Source organism: Dipteris shenzhenensis, chromosome 1 (assembly GCF_047967505.1).
Source record: "Dipteris shenzhenensis isolate YYH24624 ecotype China chromosome 1, Dip_SZ_1.0, whole genome shotgun sequence".
NCBI classification, from domain to species: Eukaryota; Viridiplantae; Streptophyta; class Polypodiopsida; order Gleicheniales; family Dipteridaceae; genus Dipteris; species Dipteris shenzhenensis.
The window spans coordinates 9,382,438-9,396,024 of NC_141596.1; the positions used below are offsets into that span (position 1 = coordinate 9,382,438).

At 39.8% G+C, this 13,587-nt stretch overlaps 1 protein-coding gene across 2 annotated transcripts in view; it reads left to right on the forward strand.

Moving 5' to 3' along the window:
* Positions 1–5,585: 5,585 nt before the first annotated feature.
* LOC147905341 (Cation efflux family protein) overlaps positions 5,586–13,587 on the forward strand; it is a 46,956-nt gene continuing 38,954 nt past the window's right edge. The window contains exons 1-5 of one of the 2 annotated variants that reach the window (XM_087379625.1): positions 5,586–6,162; positions 6,719–6,824; positions 8,428–8,467; positions 8,688–8,764; positions 9,090–9,178. In XM_087379625.1, coding sequence (XP_087235751.1) covers positions 5,679–6,162; positions 6,719–6,824; positions 8,428–8,467; positions 8,688–8,764; positions 9,090–9,178 — 796 coding nt within the window. In that variant the 5' untranslated portion in view covers positions 5,586–5,678. The remainder of the gene's footprint in view (positions 6,163–6,718; positions 6,825–8,427; positions 8,468–8,687; positions 8,765–9,089; positions 9,179–13,587) is intronic. The other variant, XM_087379616.1, reaches the window with a different exon arrangement.

Below are 13,587 nucleotides of genomic sequence, written 5' to 3' on the forward strand. Positions count from 1 at the left end.
CTATCCAAATCTGAAAAAGCCCCAAAATAAGCTATAATTTGCAAATGTGATCAAATGGCTTGCAATTTCTTGCCAAATTCACTGCAAATCTGAAAGAATTGTGCAATCTGCCTACAAAAGACCCAAAAGCCCCAATTTGTAGAGCAAAACTGAGCCAAAAATGGGGCAAATTCAAGAAAGCCCCAAATTGTCTGCAAATCTGCAATCTACTTGCAAAATCGTAAATCGAATGCAAAAGCCCCAAATGTCACAAAAAAATTGCAGATCTACTGCAATGTCTGCTCCAGACGGTACGTAATGTACGGAATTGTACGGACACTGAAGTACATAAATGTTTAGACATCGAAACTGTGCAAAAATTTAAAAACTGTAAAATTGTACGAAAATTCGTACAACTGTACGGACATTACATAAATCCATACAATTGTACGGATCGATTTTGACGCGCTGTACATGCAAAAGGGAAATTTCGACAGTTGATGCATCGTATGGAAATCCGTACGACTGTACAGGATCATACGGATAGCAAGTCACAGGGTTGCGTCGGAGCTGTGCATTGACGTCCGGTAGTTGAGCTTGACGATGGAGCTAAAGTGCGGAAGCCAGAGCTGGAAGTAGGAAGCTAGGAGTAGGGAGCAGGTCCGAGAAGGAAGTGCTCTGATATCATAGTAGGCTCATGGATACAAAAGGATTAAGAGTGGAGCAAGAAGTGGAAGCCATCACATCAACTAGTAGAATGAAAACGAAAGTACAAAGTACTATAAAAGAGAACCCTAAGACCTAGTGTCCTAGTGGTACCACTAGTACTAGGTGTCATAAGACACAAAGTACTAAGTGACCTAAGTGCCAATAACTAAAGCTACATGGTACATACCAGGCCTCAGAGGGCATCAATACGACCAGGAGAAGATGGCCTACAACCTTTGCCACAACCATGCAGATACCCTCCTTGAACTTGTCCTTTAATAATTGTTGGTATTTCTGTTTGTTGGAATACCCAATCAAGAGTTTGGTGGTCCTCTGTCTTAATCTGGCATAGAAATTACAATTGAAGATTCAGACATTAATAAATACATTATACTTCTGAAAAAACCACTTTCAATCCAAGTGTGTGCTTACCTTAAATGCGCCTAGCCACCAAATGTGCTTTTCTGATTGCACACTGGAGTATGTGCTTACCTTAAATGCACTCACCCACCAAATGTGCTTTTCTTATTGCAGACTGGAGTGTTTTGGGTCTATTGTTGTAATTGAGGGGGTCAAGAGCTATGTTCATTAGAGTGATGGTCACTCATTCAATCTTTTTCTCCTTGATAATTTCACATTCGTCTCTTTATAACAAGTTTCAGGAGCCCCTGGCACTCTTCAAATGCCATACCATAAAACTCAAGCATTCTCCTTTGCACGTGTTGAATATCGACAAAAATGTTGTTAAAAGAGTTATATACAGTGGTCCCCTTGTCACTTTTGTACACTCCTTCAATATGCATACAATTTCTAATATAATCATCTACTTGTTGGTTGAGTAGGCCTCTTAACATCCACACTTCCATAGGCTTCGGTAAGAGCACACGTTTTATCCTTTGATCTTTCAAGGTTATTGATACTACATCAAAAATGGAAGTGTAACCTTTCTTGCTCACTCCACTCTCATTGTGTGCCCCTTGGATTACATTCACGTCAAATTTGTTTGTATCTACAAACTGTTGCACAACATTGCGTTTGATTGCTTAAAAATTTTTCTCCTCTACCATACTTTTTGTAATTGTAGTTGGTAGTAAACCTTTCGTTTGTTTTACTGGAGGGGCGTTAGGATCAACATTTTCTATATGAGGTTCAAGAAATTTCCTACAACATGCACAAACAAAATAGTTTTTCCAAGCTCAATTGCTATAATCATTGAGTAATCATTGTCTCTGTGTTGCATTCAAAATTGCAAAAGCAAAAGCAGACTTACCTTGCTTCTTGATCTCTATGCTTGTATCCTCCACTGCCAGCTTTTAAATTTGCAAGGTTACAAATTTTTCTATTTCTAAGTCTATCTCCTAAGGGTGTGGCTTATCTTCTAGCTTTCCTTAACATCTTCTTTGTCATCATGTGTACTTCAATTTCTTTCTGTGGCTGCTCTTTCAATTTAGAGCTTTCTGCTACTTGTTGCAATTTCATTCCCATCTCTTATTGGTAAAAGCCTTTGTACATTTCCATAGTCGCAGATTGAGATTTGACATATCCAAGTAGGCCCTTATTGAGTAAAGTTACTAATTGGACATCTTGGGTAAATGCTTCCATCACACCATAAATCGATATGTTGTAAACCTTCTATCCTCATGTTCTCTCTTTGAGTTGCACCTACTTGTAGACCCTTCCGTCATTTTTGCACAGGTGCATACTCTTCTTCTAAATCGATGTGGAGGAGGTAAAGTCTCTTCTTGCTAGATTGTTCTTTAGTGGCATAGTTGCATGTTGCCTTTTTTTTCAGCACTGTTATCTTGTTACTTCGCACCCTTGTCAACTTTTATAAAACAAACAAGGGACTTACCATGATAAATCCATGTTAATCTTTCGTAGGGATGGTTAAAATTTTGAAAAACAAAGATTCTTAAAGGTTAGTTATGAGTTTCTGACCATGGAATCTTGAGGCCTACATAAGTTAGCAACGATAAGTCCATATTTACCACGATAAGTCCATGTTTATCTGTCATGCAAAGGTTTAAATTTTTGAAAAACAAAGATTCTTAATCGTTAATTATGGGATTCTGACACGAAAATGTATTGCTGCCATGAGTTAGGATGACACGAAACCTGTTTTAAAGAGAGAATATGATAGAACCATTTAATTCCAGTTCATTTTTGTAGATTTTGGAGCAAAGAAAAATAAGAAACTAGCAAATTTCTTATAGGGCCCCAAAATGAGTTCCCTTTTTTCCTAATGTCAATGGTTGCTGGCTGGGCTTTCTTTTGACAATAGGTGTAGTGACTCCAAGCAAACTCCAAACTCTAACATCTTTCCTGAATCTAACATCTTAATCGAGATTGATATCTTCCAACTTCTCTCGTCTCCCATGATATCGATTATCTATCGTAGCCTCCATTTTCACTAACTACACAAGGGCATCTTTTTCTATTGCTAGTGCTATCACTAGACCTTCACTCGTGCAAGTAGTGTAGCCTTAAAGGTTTCCAAGATTTTAAACTTTTACTTTGGGATGTCCAAATGTAAAAAGACAACTAACTTATTTGATAGTGGGTTCTAGTCCCATTGATTTTTTTTCATTTCATTTTCTTATTTTTAGCTTTTGGAATTTTAATCTCAGATTTGTATTTTACACCAAAAAGCTAAGGCTTATACATTTCGAGCTACTTGAACCTTGATGTTCTCTTCATGCACACTACAAAGCATGAGAGAATTCGGGCTTGTAGAAAAGATGGATATGGTTCCATAGGCCTATCCATGCAATCACACACATTTTGCATCCTCTATGGAGGGAGGACTACTCGGATGATGTTGACTTGATTAGAGGGTGGACATTTTTCCCTAAATGGGCAGAGCATGCAACATTGCAAGATTCTTTGGAGAACCAACTCCTCTCATTTAGGAACCCCTTTGGGGAATTCGGCTTAGCTAATGTATGTTTCTTCATAAAACCTAGTTGAGGCCTTTTTCATGGTGGGAGAAATACGGTCAATGCACACCAAAGTTAAGCCCTCAAAATCCTTTTAAGATTGCTCATCTAGCACTTGTGAAAGAAATTGAAGTGTGTTCTCACTTAACACACTACAAAATGGAAGAGTGTTAGCATGGTATGATGTACTAGAGTAGGAAAGGATAATATTGTAGGAAACTCATTGGGTGTACTTGAGTGACAAGGATGTGGCTAATGGAAATTCATCCCAATGATTAAGGCTTTGGCTAATGGAAATACATCCCAATGATTGAAGATCGGAGAGAAGAAATTGGCTGAGGCCTAGTGTTGGCATAACTACACTGATAGGTAGCAGGAGCTTCCTGAGGGAATCAAATGCGAGCACCGAGCTCAAGCGGGCTACCACCCATGATGTGCTAGTTTCTAAGTCACCCACACAAATCACCTTTGGGAAGGGGACTATTCACCCAATGATTGAAGTCCGGAGAGAAGAAACCCTACTCATGGCATAACGATGGCTAGTAGGTTCACACCACTTGCCTGCCATCCTCCAAAAGGTGGTGTGAAGGGTTGCTATCCTAGTTGGCCCAACCTATGAAGGCCACCCACTGCAACATGATTGGCCCATTCCATCTCCTCCATTTACTAGACCAATCTTAGGTTGATGACATAAATTAGCAACATGTTGACTTCTACTAGACTCGATGGTCGTCCTCCAATTCTATTTCCTCCTCCATGGGCGAGTGGTTAGTTTATGAGTAGAGAAGTAGGGAGTGAGCTCAATCGGACGAGCATGAAAATGGTCGCGGATCGGTGGATCAGCAGATCATGATTGATCGATTAGGGGACCGGAATACTCAAGGAAACGCCTCCCAAAAACAAGGTGGAAATCCCACTAAGGCCCTTCCTTTGGGAATGTTATTATAGGTGTAGGTGTTAGAGTGCATTATGCATAAATGTATGCAATGTAATGGTCTCTCCATTATGCAAATGAGTAAGTTGTTGATTCTTTGAATTCTAACTCGAAGCAAAGTACTCCATCATGGTTTGTAGATTTGTTGATTATGGTGGTTTCTTTAGATGTATTTATGCTACTACAATCTTGCTTACAACAGGGTGGCACAATCATTGAGTCCCCATTTAGAGGAAATGTAAAGTAGCTTTGATAAATATTACAATAAAATTTTCCAATAACTTATAAAAGGAAAACTAAAGGTGTATGAAATGGAAATAGAAAAATGCAAGTAAAGGTGAATGAATATGGTGAAAGGGTAGATGAGTGAAAATAGAGGAGAGCAAAGAGATGAAAGAGGGGACAGGCCATTAAATATGAGTGGGGACATGGCCATTTTGGCAAGATCTCACATGCTTTTAATAAAAGTGGTGTCATAGAAGCTGAATGACAAAATAATTCACTACCTCTCATGTGAGGTCAAAAACTTAATCCACACAAAGTGACAAAGTCATTTAGGACCCTCACAAAAAGACAAAAGCCTAAACCTAGAACTCATTACAATGGCCTAAACTACCACTAATCCTAACACTAAACACCCATTATCATGCCATTAACATGGTCAACTTGACCAAATGAACTAACTCCTAAATAATGAACGTGATTAGCAAAAAATTTATCCATCCCTCCATAGACCCTTAGTAGGGCCAGAAAAGGTTGGTTAGAGGTTGTTCCCGCAATTGCTATCCAAGCAAATATGCCAAAAAACTCAACCGTTTCCTTCGTTCCCTTGTTCAGCCCCGTAAATCTAGTTGCCATAGTGTAGCATTGCAAGTGTTGCGGTGGAGACGGGAATTTTCCCTCTCTACTTGGGATTACGGGGCTCAAACTGTTTTGAGGATGAAATCAAAGTTGAGAGCAAAGTGCGTCCAAGAAATTTAATGAAGGCTTCAAATGGCGTTGGCATTTTTGCTAGCCAGGGAAAGGCAGGGAAAGGCCATTTGGGTCCAAGAAAGGCGTCCCCATAGCTTTGAAGCAAAGTAGCTTGTGTCCCTAGTTTGGGAGCTTGGAAGCTTCAAGCTATGGAGTCCGATGCTCTTCCTCCATCTCCATCGCCATCGCCATCGCCAACCCCAGATGCCTTCTTCTCTTTGCCCCTCTCCCCTGCTCCTCTTCCGCCTCCCTCCTTCACTCGCCACTCCTCCTTTAGCTATCCCCCTCCCACCTCCTCTGCCCTCTCTCGGAACTCCACCTTCCACTCCCACGACTCTAGATCCCGTGGTAGCTCCCTCGATCGCATCGTTTCCATGACCCGTCGCCAGGCCCCCGAGGTCTTCCGCGCCGACGAGGACGTTTGGAAAGGGCAGTTCGTCTCCGAGGATTTTGCCAAAATTTCAGAGGATCCTGGCCGAAAGTCCAAACAACATCCCTCGTCCACCTTTCATTTGGCGTGGAATGCCCTGAAATCGGGCAACCGAGGCGCAAGGAAACTGTTGGTGCTCATAATACTTAACGTCACTTATTCCTCGGTGGAGTTGGTTCTGGGTCTGATTTCAGGCCGCGTGGGTAATGAAGCTTAAAACTTTTGAATTGTTCCTCCTTGAAGTCTAGCATTGCAGAGGGTCTTTGATCTCCGCCAGCATGGAAGCACTTCCTTGCTTTATTTGCTCAAATGTTATCCCAAAACAATGCAGTATTTTTCTCATAGGTTTCACAGTACAACATTCTTTAGTAATTGCGATGGTCTGCTCTTCGTATGTAGCTTTTTTTGATCTCTTACGATATGTTTTCTGTTCCGGATGCACCATGAAACATCAGAAACATAGGATGACGTCTATGTTTTTGTCACTGAAATACTCTGATTTTGAAATTCGATTCTGTTTTGTCACACTGAGGACTGGACCTTTGGCGTAATTTGGCAGGCTGATACCTTGTCCTGATTGCTGATACCTTGGCCTGATTTTATTTCAAAACTGTGACATTTGAATTTTAGAGCTGCTGTTGCTTGTAGAGCTTGCCAAACGTTGCAGTGTGTTGTGAGTGTGTGCTTGAAAGTGAGCGATGAATACACATTTTAAAGAAGTTTCCAATTGAGACCATTGTTTCTCCATCTTTTTTGCAGGTCTTGTGTCAGATTCTTTCCATTTGACGTTTGGTTGTGGATTATTGTCATTCTCCTTGATTGCAATGCTGTACACCAGGAAGCATGATGACATTTACAGTTATGGGTAAGTTTAGAGAGAGAGATTCCTGCTATACGTAGCGTGAATTTGAAACTCTGCTGATGTGTTTGGTCCAATATGTCAGTATAGGAAATGGACGGACAAGTTGAGTGAACTGCAAGTTTGTATGCATTGCCTTCACAATTCAATGGAAGCATTGAATTCACGAAAGATACCGCCACATACTTATTGACGGTAGAAGTGTATTGAGTTATCTTCAAGCGGCATTCAGGAAGGTTAACGTTCAACTTGGGTTTCTGTACCAAACATATGATCTGTATCATTTCCACAGTGTATGCTGGAAGATTCAAGGGAGGGCTTTGAAACCTGATTGGATTCAACTGGCTGCCCATCTGAAGAGAGGATTTCTCTATTAGTCTATTTGGTTGCCCTGAAACCTGATTGGATGCATCATGCAACTGGCTGCCCATGTGAAGAAGAATCTACATTGCTGAAGTGTATGAGTGGGCTGATTGTAGATCTCTAAAAAGTTGCTCTTCCAAGACTGAATGTATTCCGGGGTTGCTTTTATAATCTTGGGCCTTAATCATCCCATTCTAAAGTACAATCTTACTATCCTCCATACAACTTGCAGCTAGATATTGTGTCCATTGATGGTGCATGTGATATCCCTGTTTTTGAAGGCCAAATAGCGCTCAAGTCAGCCTTCTTATACAAGTCTAGTATTTGGGGAAGAAAATCTTTAGAAGCCCCACGGTTTGCCACAGAAGAATCTTCCCTTTGCTTGGATACTATATTCACTTAAGAGCAACTCATACGAGTGATGGGGAAGTCTTGATATTCTGATTTAATATTTCACAAAGAAGGAGACAGGCGTTATGTGGGTGAAATCTTTGAAGTACAAATGATATCATGAGCTCTATTTGTGATTTAATATTCCACAAAGAATGAGACAGTCACTACGTGGATAAAATCTTTGAAGCACAAATGATACAATAAGCACTAAAAGCATTTTTTCCCAATGGTTGAAAGAAACGCACACATATCCCAACAACCCAAGGGACTTGACTCATATAAGCACTTGTATACATGCCAATTTTATAGGTACACACCTTGCATTCTTGTTGGTAAGAAGTAATACTATTTGCGGAAATGATAAATAGGGTTTGAATGCTCTAAACTTTGATTGTTGTCACTATCGTCTTGCTAAGTACGATTATGGAAAGAAACGAACTGAATCCTTGCAACTTCTCTTAAGGGAATGTTTGGGGCTTACAGCAGTCCTTTTCCCCTGTATATGCAACTATGCTTACATCTACTTTCTTGTTAGTCATGGCGGCTGGTAGTCCTGAGATTACTTTATTGTGCTCTTTTATCTTTGTTTAGTTACTAACTGCGAGTGTTAAGTAGATTGCTGCATTTATATATCATAGAGAATGATGATGCAAAATTAATGAACATTGCCTTGGGTTGTTTCTATCTGTTTGTTGAATCTAGGATATATGCTTCATTCTTGCATGCATGCATGTATTACAATGAAGCTATCTTAGGGTCAATAGTTTTGTACTGCATACAAGGTTGAATCATCAAAACATGTTTTGGTTGTAAAAAGCTTCTTACTTTGTGTCAACAAATATTTATTCATCAGGTATAAAAGGTTGGAAGTCCTGGCAGCTTTTACAAATGCTGTAAGTTTCTGGCTTTTAGTTGTGGCACGATTTTTATATTTTTTCTTGAAATGAACATGTACTTGCTTTTCTTATTTGTCGAGGAAGGCTGGGAAGCCTTTGAACATAAGATGAAAGAGCATTTGCTTGCAGGATATATAGTCTTATACTTGTTTAATTCCTCATAGTATGAGACAATAAAATCACTATCGTGTGCTTGTCTTGTTGTGCCTGTAGGCAGCTGTTTCTCCTTTTTCTTTCCTTTTCCCTTGCAGTTGAGGCACTGCATGCCTTTGTTCAAGACGAATCTGAGCACAAGTAAGTGACAAATGATTCCTGCCACAGTAGCTGTTTCATAGCTGTCATACTTGCATTCTGCTATCTTCTGCATGCAGAAATAGCAACCAAATATGGAAGTTCAATTTAATGTCAAATGTGCATCTTACCTTTAAAAAAAAGGCAGTTGACTTAACCACAGATGGTTCAGGACTCTCTTTCGATCTTATCGATGGTAGTAGAATTTTGCTGCACTTGACGAGGAGGGTTTGATATGTATTGAGTGTGGTACTGATGTTTTGTCAACACTTCAGCAAATCTACACACTTTAGTGCTAACAACTAAGCTGATCCTTGTCATCATACAGGCACTATCTCATCGTTTCTGCAGTGACGAATCTGTTTGTGAATCTTTTAGGAGTGTGGTTTTTTCGGAGCTATGCACGTATCCGCATTGGTAAGTATCTTTCCTGATCTCCTGCAGGCTGTTGATGAGTGATTATTTATCTTTATTTGACTGAAGATCTATAATGATTCCAACAGATTGCAGTGAACAGTTTAGTGGATGCTAGCTTTTTGAGCTCAAAACCCTTTTTTTTGGGTGGAAGTATATACAGTAAAGACCCTGGGTGCACAATGCTGAGCTAGAGGCTCTAGGTCAAACAGCCCGAGGCGGGAAATAAACTCCCTTGGTTGCAGAATTCATGACCAAAATGGTCAAAAGAAATCTAGGGAAGTAGAAAGTGAAAGGACCTATCTAGTGATTAACAGGCTAGGGGAGACTATTGTCAATCTACGTTTCATTCGTCTGTACAAGCAGTTTTGGTCTGCAAGATGTCCTCAACAATCACCTTGACGTAGTCCTTCAAGGGAGTGAATGAGACCAGACCTGATGGCAGCTAACATGTCTTAAGATGATGAGGCAACATTCTATAACGTGTGTCCATCACTTGATGCTTAACTACAAAGGATCCCCCAAGAGTGTTGGGGCCCTTTGATGCTCCACGTTGTGCAATATTTTGAGTTGTATGATGTATGTGTTGTGGTGGGTTTTATTGGCTATTTTTCAAATGATCATTAAGTCTTTTTTCCATGCCTGAGGCCTGCTTTCACGAAGGTTTCTTCAGTTCTCAAATGAGTTGTAATTTACCTAGCTTTCTCGAAGTTGTCTCCTCCATTCTATTGTGGTTCTTTTTGCTAGAAGTTAATGCATAAGGCTTGGTACTTGGCATGCCATTTTTTGGACCAACCAATGGACGTTTCTAAAATTGGGTATCAGTTATGCTGAGCTAGGGCAGCTTGTGGACACAACAGGTCAATTAAAGATTTTGACCTGCTACATGGTATTGCCCCGTCAGCTACATCACTTTGGCCTTGTGTCTTTTTCACACACTCTTGTACACATTGTCCCTCTGATTGTGAGAGCTTTGTCAATACAAGACAGGTGTCTACTTACTCGTTCTTTCTTCTGCTTGCATTCGCTAAGCTCCAATATGGTATTAGAGCCCACGGTGAGCAAGAGAGAGCTGTAATTGTGCAGAAATCAACAAAAGACAGTTTGTTTTTTGTCACAGAGTAGAGAATTAGCAAAGGGAGACACTACATCATCATGTGACAATTCTATTGCAAATATTGCCAGTTCTTAATGATTTTTGGTGCTATTTTCTGCAATTCCTCAAACCTCAGAAATTTGCAGAGCTGAAGAACTTTGCAGCAACAGAAGGCAGTAGCAAGCATTTAATCCCGGTGATTTTCACATGCGTGAAATTTTCGAAGTGCTGAAAACATTGTAAATACTGACGAATTTCATACATGTGAAATTCAGCATCAACATTTGCAGTTTCTCAATGGCCTAATGGGGGCCAATACCCACTTGTTGTATGAGGTGCTCCAGCTGCTCCGTCGAAAGTGCACTCAGGAACACGTCAAAAGTGTCCAACGGATTTCAGTATATCTCATATCTCATTCTTCTATTAACGTGCACAAAGTAACTCAGACATACTCAGATTTTAATATACACACAGTAGTTTTGACCCATAATTCCAGGATGGTATTGATATTACTGAATGTGATTTGTAAAATAAAAAAAATTTCCCATACTTATAATATAACATTGAGGCATTTTGAATTTATAATGTATAAGTTAAAAGGAAAAAACATGTAACGGTCTGAATCAATTATATCACAAGTCACACGTTACAATGTATTGTCGAGTGGCACTCTTGTGATAAAGTAGGAGCTACATGCAATCATCAACAAGGGTCTTCAAGTTAGAAAACCCCGTCGGTTCTAAGTGAGCGATTATTGCTCGAGGTGTTGGGTTGTGGGTTCAAGAAGATCTGAACTTGATGTGCCGCTTGGAAAGGGCCAAGAAAAAGACATACTCCACGTGAGGTGAGGGTTCCTGATTTTTAAAAAAAATTTGCAGGTTGCCATCTTGAGGGTTATGGTACTGGTAACGTACGTTCCGTACAATACACATGGGAAAAATGTGCTCCATATGAGTTTTGTGTAAACTTAACATTGTCTCTGAAATAAAAAAATGACCCATTGTGTTTATCATGTATGTTGATAATTGCTAGATGAAATAAGGATAGTATTATTGAGACATTCAAAATGAGGGAGTAAAGGTGGAATGCATGCAAGGAAATTGTAGACTAATAGACTGCAAGAAATGATGAACAACAAACTGTGTATTGCACGGAAGATAATCGACTACATCTTGAAGACTTCTCGCGCTAGATCTGCATACAACATCTCGTCATAAAATGGATCAAATGTAGCAAGCAGGTGAGCATCATGGCTGGAAGGAGGAGCAGCCATGAAATTGTGAAATCATGAGAAGACCACAAATTGATCAATCACCAACAAAGGCGCACCTTTCATGCATATGAGATCACATGTTGTTTTGCTCACCAACTCATTTGTCCATGGTTTACCTCGCGTATCCACGGTTTCTCAACACCCCCCTCAAACTGAGGATGGGCAATCTTGAGATCAATTGCATGAAAGCTTGTTGCCAATAAATTCTTATGCAATCCAAAGCGAAGGATTTTGATCCCAAAGTTGACACACAATGAAAACTTGTATAGATGCCAAATATCACTCACAAAGCCACGTGAGGATTACAAAAGCATTCTATCCGATAATATCCGCAGCAGACCAAATTCGAAATACCAAACCTAGATGAGCAAAACCAAGATTTGAGAAGAAACTATCCGAAATGATAAAAAACACAATGATTTACGGGGTATTTTGGGCTTAGAAGACCATCTTATTTCCTAATTTATATGCTGCTCTAATATGCTGCTAGAGCAGCAAGTTCTTCTAGAATGCATACTCATTGTAGTATGTGTCATTGACGACGCATAACCCTACGATTTCTTATCATAGTCACAAGAAATGTTTTGTCTATTTTGTCATTTTGTTTTTTCGACACGGTTCGTTGTGTCTTTTCAGGCGAAATGGATAGGTTTCGAATTGATACTTAATATATACAAGGATAGGGGCAAATAAGATATGTTATATTCAAGTTCAGAGTGAACAAAGAGAGATACAAGTCAAGACACCTAAAAAGGAAATTCAAAACACAAACACACTTCAAATTTATTTAGATTCAAGCTTTCAATGTCCTTTCTCAAGTTCGGATAGGTATTTGGATTTGGGCAAAATTGAGGTTTCGTTGAGAGACTTTCGTCCTGTTTTGAGATGTTTTGGCTGTTTTGTTGTTTTGAGGTTTTGATAGGACGAATGTGAGTATATGCTTCTTATGCAAGAGCATAAGCAGACTCCTTGTCCTTTTCGACCTCCTTGTTCCTTTTTTTTGTGTCATCTCTCTTCTAGTAATCCTTGTGTCTTGGCTTGCCATAATAGCCATATAGAATTTACTTCCGTTCTTGTTTACCTTTGCTTTTTGAAATCTTGCATGCAAGAGCTCTATCTGTTGGAATAGGGTTGGTCACCTCCCCATCTGTTGGTCCCCCAATGAGGAGTCCATTGGGGGGGTTGGTCCCCTCCCCATCTGTTTGGGCAAGGAGGTATAGAAAAAGCTTGAAAGCATGCCTTTGTCAGAAAGTGAAATCTTTGGAAAGATTCAAGGTGATGGATTGCAAGCATATGCTCGATCCAAAAGATACCAACTCAAAATTGAGCAAGCATGACACTTCATCATAAGTTGATGCCTATCTTATCACTATCTCATGGAGATTTGGTTGTACCATAAGAGGATCTCCTATGACAAAAATGGTTGCATTACTATCTTTAGGAATTTTGTGTTTCATGCTTTGACAAAATATCTCAAGACACACTGTTGTTTTGTTTGGGGACAGGCTTCAGTGGAAGATTAATCTCATGTTTGTGCAATCAAACTGCTTACAGTTTTCACGGAGTGCTATAAGACATTCCATCATCATATGTGCAGATCTTAAGAGCAGGGTTCATTAATATTCTTTGATTAATTACAATACACTAGTGTGCTATGTGGGTCTGTTGTCCGCTCTCTCTAGGGTGCTATGTGGATGTGCTGTCTGCTCTCTCCCCGTTTGTTGCCGACAAAAGTACCCTGTATGGAATCTGAAAATGCTGTATTATCTGAATGGTGTAGTTGTGGGTGCTACCCAACATGCTGATTCCATAACATCTAGATATTGACGAGGCAAAATCTGCAAGCTGAAGCTCTCAATTCCATCAAAGGAGCAAAGCTTGTTTGTAGGCTTTTTAGCTTTGCTACCTCGTGTCATATTAAGGATATATAGACCTTCCAAGACCCATTGACTAGCTATAGGACACTGGAACATTACTCTCCTGCCACCTAGTGCAGTACAAATACAACTGCATTGCTGGTATCAATATCTCTTCTGCTGTTGT